A 10447-nucleotide genomic window follows, 5' to 3' on the forward strand; every position below is an offset into this window, starting at 1 on the left:
AGATTCGACGTGATGTGTGAGAAAAAAATTTTAAGAACCAAACAGGGCTAAGCAAACAAACATTGAGGTGGTGATGAACTGGTAACACATGTACTGCACATTTACTGTCTCTTTTCTGTTAATGCGGCTGAAATGTTGCTCAAGTACCCAAAGTTTAGGTTTGTAAGTATAAAGCAGCTGCCCGGGATCATACAACAATGTCAGCTCGTTCATTAGATGGTGTAAATTCCTTTTCTTTTCTGTGCGAACTGATCATTTCCAAATGGAATTCGTCATGCGATTGACAAAAGGTTAAACTCGTTTTCATGACAAATAGTGGAACTTGATTGTACGTGACAAAATAATGTAAGGTGCTACCCTGTTTGGAAGGTTAAGTTTACGAGAAACAACTAATTGATGGCCAACTTTCAAAATTTTGATAAAGCTAGGGTTCTCTTTTTTACTTTTAATTTATTTTCTACTACCCATCGCAATTCAATTATATTTATGATTTTTTCGTGTCTAATGTTTTGGCCGTTCGTATTATACGTAGAACTTGTTTTTTTAAAAAAAAAATAGTCACACACAAACTATTAGTGATGTTTCATTATCTAATAACAGTAAAAGTACTAATCATAAAACTTTTTAAAATAAGATGAACGGTGAATAGTAAAAAAACCCATTCGGGGATGGAGGCAGTAAATCTTAGTACAACTGTAAATTTGTACCTAGCTTATGCAACCTCGGTCTCAAAATAAATAAATTTATAAGTTTTTGATAGAATTTTTGGCACTTCATCTTATTAGAATTTTTTTATTGTTATTATATGATAAAATATAAATAGTACTTTACGTACGATTAGTTTTTTTAAAATTTTTTAATAAATTTTTTAATAAGACGTATGGTCAAATGATTTTTTTTTAATCTATAACGTTTAGTATAGATTTTGGAAGACTCCGTGAATAGAACTTAAGTTGAAGAAGTACTTTTTATCGGTAGTATTCTAATGTTGACTACTATATTCTCTATCGTTAATATAAGAATTTTGACTATTGATTTAAAGTTTTATAAAAAATATTCTATAACAGTAGTTGTTATAATAATTATAAACAGATTCAATCGATTGAATTAGAAAAATAAATTTTCTATATTAGTCCTATTACTAACAGAGAGCATTGCAGAACATATATTAATTAATACTGTTGTCAATATGAAGATCTCAACAGTTGATATTAAGTTCTACTATAAGTACAAATGAGTAGAAAAAATATATTTTTATTAATAGTCGATATGGTAGTATGAATATTTTGAGTTTATTAATAGTCGATATGGTATTATTCCCAACAGCTATTTGGTCAAAGCATCCCAACAACTCATTCATCTTATCCTCCATCTTAGAAATAGAGGATGAAGAGTAAAAGTTAAATAGAGGATGAAGAGTAAAAGTTAAGTTTTAGCAGAACATCTACCTCATCATCTATTTTTAGATATCATCTATATTTGAAGAGAGAATATCTATATTTAGATGTTCTCTCCCTAATTCTCCAAATAGATATAGAGGATGTCATGTATAGATGATGCTGGAGTAAAAAAGATATGAAGGATTTTAGATGATCATATAAATAACCAAATTTACGTTAGCCGTTGGGTGCTCTCACATACTGCTATTGTGGCGTGTGAGCCAGTGAGCTCCATCTCCATGGGCAGGAGGAGGAGGAGCAAAGGCAAAATGCACGGCGCCATCATTTCCATGTCATAGAGAAAAGGTCGCAAGAATCCAAAGCACACATTCCCATCACCTCCACTCCGCTCCATGGCACCTCGCACACCACTCCCCATGCCTCCCTCCCGCTTCTTCCACCTCCTGCTCTAGCTAGCTGGAATGGACTAGCAGTAGCTGCACTGCACACCACTCTCTCTCTCTCTCCTTTCGTCTTCCTCGCGTTGCTTTGCTTGGGTGTTGGGGGCGACGAGAGGTTGAGGGGGAACGGGGGGAGAGCAGCAGCAAGCAGCTTTGCTGAGACGTGCTGTGACTGTCACTGACCGTTGGGATGTTGCCGTTTCTTGTGCGCGGCGCCAACATGCTCGCGCGGTTGCTGCTCGTGCTGCTCCTCCTGCGCGCCGCTTGCTGCTATCAGGATCGGCATGGCGGCCGCCATTACCGGCGGTGGAGCAGCAGGAGGGAGCTGCACGAGCCGCTGTTCCCTCTGGAGAACACGCCTGCGCTGCCGCCGCCGCCGCCGGCGCCGTTCTTCCCGTTCTTGCCTGACTCCGCGCCGCCGGTGACCACGCCCGCCCCCGCCGGCGCCGGTGCCGGAGATGGTGGCGGTGGTGGTGGTGGTGGTGCTACGGATGCAGGCGCAGCCGGGGACGCGTCTTCGTCCTCGCCGCACCCCACGGCGCCGGCGAACATCTCCTACATGGCTATGCCCATCTACCACTCCGCGCCGCTCCGCTCCTTCCTGTCGTCGCACCGCCTCCTCACCGTCCTCCTCCCGGTCGCCGCCGTCCTCGCCGCCGTGCTAGCCGCGGCTCTCGTCTACCTCCTCGCGCGCCACCGCCGCCGCCGCCCGAACGAAGAACCCCCGGTGCATACCAAGACCGTGCTGCTTTCCCCGGGCAACTCCACGCTCTACGACGGCGACCACCATGGCCGGGGGTCGACTGCCACGGTCTCCAGCGCCAGCTCGCCGGAGCTCCGGCCGATGCCGCCTCTACCCAGGCAGTTCCAGCAGACAACGATGAGCATGCCATCGACTTCGAAAACCTTTCTTGAAGCCGGAGAAGAAGACAGGCGAGCGCCGCCGTCGCCGCCGCCACAGAGTGGTCCACCTCCACCGCCGCCACCACCTCCTCCTCCGCCGCCGCCCATGCCACCGAGGACAGACAACAACACCGCACAAGCAGCGCCTCCGGCGCCGCCACCGCCATTGCCGCGAGCCGGCAACGGCAGCGGCTGGCTACCGCGCCGGCACTCCGAGCGCACCGCGCCGACGGTGATCAGGGCCTCGGCCGGGGCAGTCCACCCGGAGGAGTCGCCGGCGCGCGCGCCGCCGGAAGAGAAGGGCGCCGCCGACGCGGCTGCCCGGCCAAAGCTGAAGCCGCTGCACTGGGACAAGGTGCGGGCGAGCTCCGGCCGGCCGACGGTGTGGGACCAGCTCAAGGCGAGCTCATTCCGGTGAGCCCCCCACTGGATCTCACTCCATACTGATTGATCACTAAGCTCTGATACTGAAGCTGAAATCTTTTTGGTTCTGTGCTGTGATTACAGAGTGAACGAAGAGATGATCGAGACGCTGTTCGTCTCCAACTCGACCAGGAGAGCATCCAAGAATGGAGTCAGGGATGCAAATGCAGCTTGCCCCAATCAGGAGAACAAGGTGCTGGACCCAAAGAAGTCGCAGAACATCGCGATCATGCTGAGAGCGCTCGACGCGACAAAGGAAGAAGTGTGCAAGGCTCTCCTGGATGGTGAGCTGGGATATTCCAATGATAATCTTTACAACTTTTAACCCTGCATTCAGAGAAGGAATGCTTGCTCTGATCATCCAGCTTCTGAACATTTGCCATTGTTGGGAGCAGGACAAGCAGAGAGCCTTGGAACTGAGCTGCTGGAGACACTTCTAAAGATGGCTCCTAGCACAGATGAAGAGATCAAGCTGAAGGAATTCAGGGAGGATGCTGTATCTAAGCTCGGCCCAGCCGAAAGTTTCCTCAAGGCAGTGCTTGCGATACCTTTTGCATTCAAGAGGATCGAAGCAATGCTCTACATCGCTAACTTTGATCCAGAGGTCGACTACCTCAAGACCTCCTTCAAAACTCTTGAGGTAATAGTGATGTCCTACCTTGTCCTAGCAGTTTCCATTAGTTGTTTCCAATGAAATATAAGTACCAATATGCTCTGAATCGAATTAAAAAAGGTCCGATTTTGCCGAGTTCCATGTTCCTACAGTTAATAGGAACAGGGTAAAGAGCAATTTATTGACAGCCTTATGAATTCCGGAAAGGCTGTTAATGTTCATTGCCGTTGCAGGCAGCATGTGAAGAGCTAAGGGGCAGCAGGTTGTTTCACAAGATCTTAGATGCAGTGCTGAAGACTGGTAACCGCATGAACACCGGCACCAACCGAGGGAATGCAAGCGCCTTCAAGCTTGACGCCCTCCTCAAGTTAGTCGATGTAAAGGGGGCAGATGGCAAGACAACCCTTCTGCACTTTGTCGTTGAAGAGATTATCAAGTCTGAAGGCGCCAGCATCTTGGCCACTGGCCAAACATCCAACCAGGGGAGTGCCATTGCAGATGGTTTCCAGTGCAAGAAGGTTGGCCTCAGAATTGTCGCTAGCCTTGGCGGCGAGCTCAGCAATGTCAAGAAGGCAGCTGGGATGGACTCCGACACGCTGGCCAGCTGCGTTGCCAAGCTCTCCGCTGGTGTTTGCAAGATCAGCGAGGCCCTGCAGCTGAACCAACAGCTGGGTTCTGATGATCGCTGCAAGAGATTCCGGGCCTCCATTGGTGAGTTCCTGCAGAAGGCTGAAGCTGAGATCACTGCAGTGCAGGCTCAGGAGAGCCTTGCCCTCTCCCTCGTCAGGGAGACGACCGAGTTCTTCCATGGCGACTCGGCGAAGGAGGAAGGCCACCCTCTGAGGATCTTCATGGTGGTACGGGACTTCCTCACCGTTCTTGATCATGTCTGCAAGGATGTGGGCAGGATGAATGAAAGGACGGCAATCGGTTCTTCGCGACGGCTGGAGAATGCACCTGTTCTTGCAAGGTTCAACGCAGTTCAACCCAGTAGCTCCGAGGAGGAGAGCTCATCGTCCTAGCCGTTGGAACCTGCATGATATTGTCTGAAGAAAAAGCAATGCAGGCTAGCACTTAGAATCATATAAGTATTTTGTAACTGTAGCAGATAAGTGTAGATCAAAGTCTATATATGTACTACTACATGATTCAGCATGCTAAGCATCATCCAGCCAATGGCCTACCAAAGGTGAAAGTGGCATTGTACATGATTCAGCATGCTAAGAATCACTAGACAGTAGCTTTTGTGATCATGCTGAAGCTGAATGCTTGAGTCTCATGATAAAAGTAAAGTACCAGCTAGCAATAGACCCCCATTTGTAATCCGCTTTCAAGGTCTGACAGATGAGGGTATTCCCAATCCACAACACTATATAGTTTCTTAACTTTCTATCATCAAGAAACTAGTACTAGACACTACTCTTTCAATGCAAACACCACTATTTCACACTTAAATTTAATGCTACTTATCTCACATGATATTTTGGATGTTGTGTCAAAACCATGTCTCATGCAAGACATGGTTTCATTCTCTTTCCTCATTTATTCACTTGTCACATCATTTTTCATCCTATGTGACAACTTATTTAATACTATGGATATTATCCTAGTCATTGGGTTAGGAATGCCCCGATGCACTTTTATCCCCTTTTGACAGATATTTCACTTAATTAAACCCTCACAGCATTGGCCTTAAGCAGTCAAAGCTCCTTCACTGCATGCTGCAATGAACACTGCTTTCTAGCCATACATGCATCATTCAGGAAACAAGACATCCAGCTGAATGTGTGTTTTGCGGCCTCTGCCATCAATAACAAAGAACATTTGACGAGGCACGATGCATGAGCAATTGAAAATTACACACCAAAGCCGACATAACGCACTCAGCGAATTGGAGAACAAAGGAGTATGGTGCAATCAGGAAAGCACATTTTGTGTCTCGAGGTTTATATTATTATATACCCCCAAATGTCTGCAAAAGGAATTGGCAAAGTAATATGGCTAACATTTTGCTGCTATAAATATTGCCAGCATGCTGCTTTTCTGCGGTTATTTAAATAGTCTTTACATTTCCCTTTCCGATTAGCTGGTGTGATCAGTAAATAAAAAATGACATATTGCTGAAACAAACGGTTCTGCAGGACTAGTCAAACAAACCCTCTGCATCCATGCGCTCTAATATGCGCCGTGCCTCTTCTTCAGTAGAGGGAACAACATGCCGTATTTTCAATCCATTCTTCAATGCATCGCTGCAGACAGTGAAGGTGAAGTGGAATGTGTTGGAAACCTGTATGCAGATACAATAGTTAGCAAAACCAGTACACTGAAAACTGCAGTAAAGAATTTAAGGGGACCAAAGGAGGCATCAGTCATGACCGTATAACTGATGCAATCAAAGTAGTAATGGATATACCTCACTTTTCCGGAGCTCAGGCCTTGTTACATGAGCAACAACTTCAACATTGACAAGAGGCTGCTCTGGATTGTCAAGCTGGGTATACAAGACACATGATTTGAATCGAAGAAAGTCTCCTACATCCACCTGTGCAAGCACAATAGTGACAAGGTTATTCTTGTCATCCATAGGAAATCTTAATTCATAGATTGACCTGATAGAAGGTGGATAATGCAAGGCATCTTAATGTCAATTCGAGGTTAAAATTAGACAAGGAAATAATTCATGATGCAAGTTAACTATAAACTGGTGACTCAATTGATTCTAGATAGGGCTAAATTACACAGAACTATCAAAAAGAATATGCTAGCCACTTACTGGTTTCAAGAAGTCCACATGATCGACTTCAAGAAAACAAGGTTTTTGCCCAACAAAGGCGTATGCAGTTGAGAAGGCAAGCTCAAATGCTCGGTGCATCAAGAAACCTCCAAATATTCGTCCATGCAAGTTCCGTTGTTGAGGCTGGCAGATAAGAGAGTTCTCCAGGCGAGTATCCTTCAGCAAGATGCTATCTCTATCAGCTAAAGCAGGCAAATCAGAGAAAACCCGGCCCTCTGCTAGTAAAGAGTTTAGTCGCTCAGACTCAACATGAAGCTTATGTATCCCATTTTCAAGCCCCCCCTTCTGTTCTTCTCTCTTTCTTTTTCTCAGCTTGTCCCGTGCTTCTCTCTCTCCGAATAATTGCTTCTCCTTTTCAGTTTCTGGTGAAAGGCGGTTCACTGGAGCAGACTTTCCAGTCATAGAATCTCGAGCAACAAATGTGAAGTTAGCCGTTAGAGCGATTAGATCTGAATGCATATCACTACCTGTTGCAAGATAACCATGTTTAAAATAAATCAATTAAAATAGAAGAGAATAAATTCTACTATGGTGTATAACAATAATGCAAATAAATAAACCAGCAATATTGCTTTACCAAAACTACCTTGATCAACTTGAGTCACTTCAATTTGTATATCAATCGAAGAACGACCAACATAAGTAACAGCCCCAGCTATCTTCAGATCAGTGTCCACACGAATTGGCTTCTTCAGCTCCATCTTATCCACAGAAGCAGTCACCAGCAAAAGGGGCCTTGTTGTGCTATCTTCATCAGAACAGTGCTGCATTCCAAATCACAAATAAGATTTTTCACAAAGATGCCAACTACTAGTAAAGAAAAGGATGCTTCCTCAATATACCAGGAAAAACTCAAAATGAAGAAAAGGGCTACAATTCTATCATCCACAGTCATAATTTTTTTTTCTTTTATTCTTTTGGGCAATTGAATGTATGAAATGGATGTTTGCAATAAGGCATAGGGCTAGCTGAGCAATTAGCAGATGAGAGATGCTTCAGGTAGACCAGCACCACTATCAGTATAGTACCAACTTTATTTCACTGCTATTCGCTACCTAGTGAAACTTAAGGCTGGCACCAAATACTCTACAACATTAGGAATTGGGAGAAATCATAGTTCGGCTATTACTCCCTCAACATTAAGAGCATTATCAGTCACAGGCAAAAAGTTAAGGATGATTTCGACGTTTCTCGGGGGGCTAAAAAACATACTCCATCAGTTCCATATTATAAGATGTTTTGGTTATGCCTAGATTGAGTATATATTAATGTGTGTGTGTATATATATATATGTGTGTCTAGATTCTATGAATCTAGAACAATACTAGAAAAAGTTATAAAATGGAGGTAGTACTTATGAACAGGACAATTGAAAAGCCCCTTGTGGCCTTGTCACAACTCTCTCTGGCTAATTCACAACTAGCAATTGCTAATTCCATGCTAAAATAGAGAACAATTTCTTTTGGGCAACGAACAGAGTTGTTTGACACGGATACGATTCACACAACAGAGATCGAGTAGAAGGATATCGCGATACCTTGACGGCGATGGTGCCGGCGAGGGCGTCGAGGTCCTCGAGCAGCTTGCCGATGCGCACCTGGTTCCACGGGTCCCGGTACTGCTCCCGGAGGATGTCGTCGGTGGCGAACTTGTACACGATGCTGGTGCGGCTCTGCGTGGGCGTCTTGGTGAGCAGCTCCGTCTGCGGCGGCTGCTGCTGCTCCTGCCTCTGCCCCCCGGCGCCGGCGTCGATCATCCGCTCGAAGATGCTGGACCGCGCCTCCCACAGCGCGTTGGTCACCGGCGAGTGGTACATCCCTGGCCACAGGCTCAGCGGCTTCCTCGCCGACCTCCCCGCGTCGATCGCGCCCCCGCCCTCACCCCCACTCCCGCCGAAGTGGTGGGACACCACCTTGATCGGCGAATCCATGGACGAGTTTGTCGGCGTCTGCGGCGGCGGATCTCCGGTGGTGGTGGACGCGGCCCTGGATTGCGAAAGGGAGAACGGGCGCGTGGCTCTTCGGGCGGAGAGTTCGAGGCCGAGGGGGCTTCTAGATGAGGAGGTGGCGGAGCGACGGAGGAGGCTTCTGGAGAGCACGAGCGCCGTCGCGGTCGCAACCATGGTCCAATCAGTTGGGCGTAAATACGGCGGCGGCAGAGGAGGCTCCGGCCATGTGGGAGTCGGGAGCTCCGGGAAGACGAGTGGTAGATGCGGGGTGGCGGCCACATTTTCCTCGCCGTGCGTTTGACCGGGCCCAATTTTTATGGGCTTCAATTACAGCCCATCATCGTAGGTGGGCTGGGCCGTATTGCTCTCGGACCATACGGTTGATGCCTTTGGATGCGGAAGTGCGAGGAGAGAACTCGGACCCACCCACCATGCCGGCGGGCCACAGAGTTTATCTGTGAACATCTTCGTTCGACAAGAGGCTAATATGAATCTCAAAAATTAAATAGTAGTATTAGAGGCTAAAAACACACTCCAACAGATGTCAAAAAAAACTCCTAAACTTTTAGCATCCTCAAGCACCGGTGATTTTTGAGCCAAATTTTGGCCTTCTACTGGGGTTCCCAATCTCACTATTCACATTATTTTTTTTACTAGCGTCATTTTTCCTTCGTGTCTGTGCTAAAGTAGATCCACATATTTCCCTCCATCCACAGATCCACTGCCGCCCCTCCCCTCCCCCTCCAAAATTGTCCAACATTCTCTTCCGATGGTATCTCATGTGATGTGCCTCAAGTTAAAATTATATTTTTGAACATTGACCAATTTATGTTCTAATCTTATCCTTGGATGTAATATATATTTTCTAAATTGTAAATAAGTTATTATTATTGTTATGTTTGACTTGTGCATATGTTCTAGAATGGTTGTTGCAAAGATCCACAACGATGAGTTGGCGTATTTAAAGTTTTTGGGACTATTTTTTAGAATCTCTCGGAGAAAAGGATGTTTTGTGAACCCAAAAATTATTGGCCAATCCCCAATTCAGAATTTTTGGACTATATTTTTATATTTTTAGACACCTTTTAGAGATGTTCTTAGGCCCTGTTGGTTCCAAAAATGTTTTTCAACAAACACCCCATTGTATTTTTGGACACCTAAATAGAGTATTAAATATATATGAACATTAAACTAATTATATAGTTATGGGGAAATCGTGAGACAAATCTTTTGAGCCTAATTAGTACGTAATTAGTCATAAATGCTCTAGTAACCTACATGTGATAATGACGGATTAATTAGACTCAAAAGATTCATCTCAGCTTCTTGGCAGAATCTATAATTTACTTTATAATTAATTAGACTATATTTAATACTTTAAATGTGTGTCTTGTTTTTGAAAAAAATTTACAAACCTAACGAGGCCTTATGCGTTTTTCAGAGGCGTCAGGACGACAGGCGCATTGCTTCTACAGCGACGTACAATATACTCCCTCCGTCCCAAATGTTTTATACCGTTAATTTTTTTATACATGTTTAACTATTTATCTTGTTTAAATTATTTTGTAAAATATATAAAGCTATATATACATAAAATATATTTAATAATAAATAAAATGATATAAAATAATTAATAATTAGGTATGTTTTTTAAAAAAAGTCAATGACGTGAAACGTCTATAGACGAAGGAGTATTTAAGTGGCCTTAAACCAGTTTGAACACACAGACCATCGTCACTTTCCGTGTCCATATCGAACGCCCTCCTACTAGCACGCACGTCGTCGTGCAACGTTGATAGAATCAGGATAGGATCGGAGCCAACAAACAGAAAAAGAAAAAAAAACGATTGGGGATAATAAACCCAAGCGGCGGCGCCGCGGTCGACACGCGACGGTCTCTCGATCCATCTCTCCTTGATTGCGGCT

The 10447-nt window shown here is 45.1% G+C and overlaps 2 protein-coding genes across 2 annotated transcripts; one reads left to right on the plus strand and one right to left on the minus strand.

The window, feature by feature from the left end:
* The first annotated feature begins 2060 nt into the window (after positions 1-2060).
* LOC102701658 (formin-like protein 15) lies at positions 2061-5098 on the plus strand. The gene is made up of 4 exons (XM_040527466.1): positions 2061-3157; positions 3251-3450; positions 3562-3806; positions 4013-5098. Exons 1-4 carry the CDS (start codon positions 2061-2063, stop codon positions 4799-4801), a joined length of 2331 nt encoding a protein of 776 aa, XP_040383400.1. The 3' UTR covers positions 4802-5098.
* Positions 5099-5715: 617 nt separating this feature from the next.
* Positions 5716-8750, minus strand: LOC102711179 (acyl-coenzyme A thioesterase 9, mitochondrial). Its single transcript, XM_006660786.3, has 5 exons — positions 8111-8750; positions 7160-7337; positions 6553-7040; positions 6193-6321; positions 5716-6066 (listed from the first exon to the last, which is right to left on the minus strand). Exons 1-5 carry the CDS (start codon positions 8693-8695, stop codon positions 5923-5925), a joined length of 1524 nt encoding a protein of 507 aa, XP_006660849.1. The 5' UTR covers positions 8696-8750; the 3' UTR covers positions 5716-5922.
* Positions 8751-10447: the final 1697 nt, after the last annotated feature.

Source organism: Oryza brachyantha, chromosome 9 (genome assembly GCF_000231095.2).
Source record: "Oryza brachyantha chromosome 9, ObraRS2, whole genome shotgun sequence".
Lineage (NCBI taxonomy): Eukaryota > Viridiplantae > Streptophyta > Magnoliopsida > Poales > Poaceae > Oryza > Oryza brachyantha.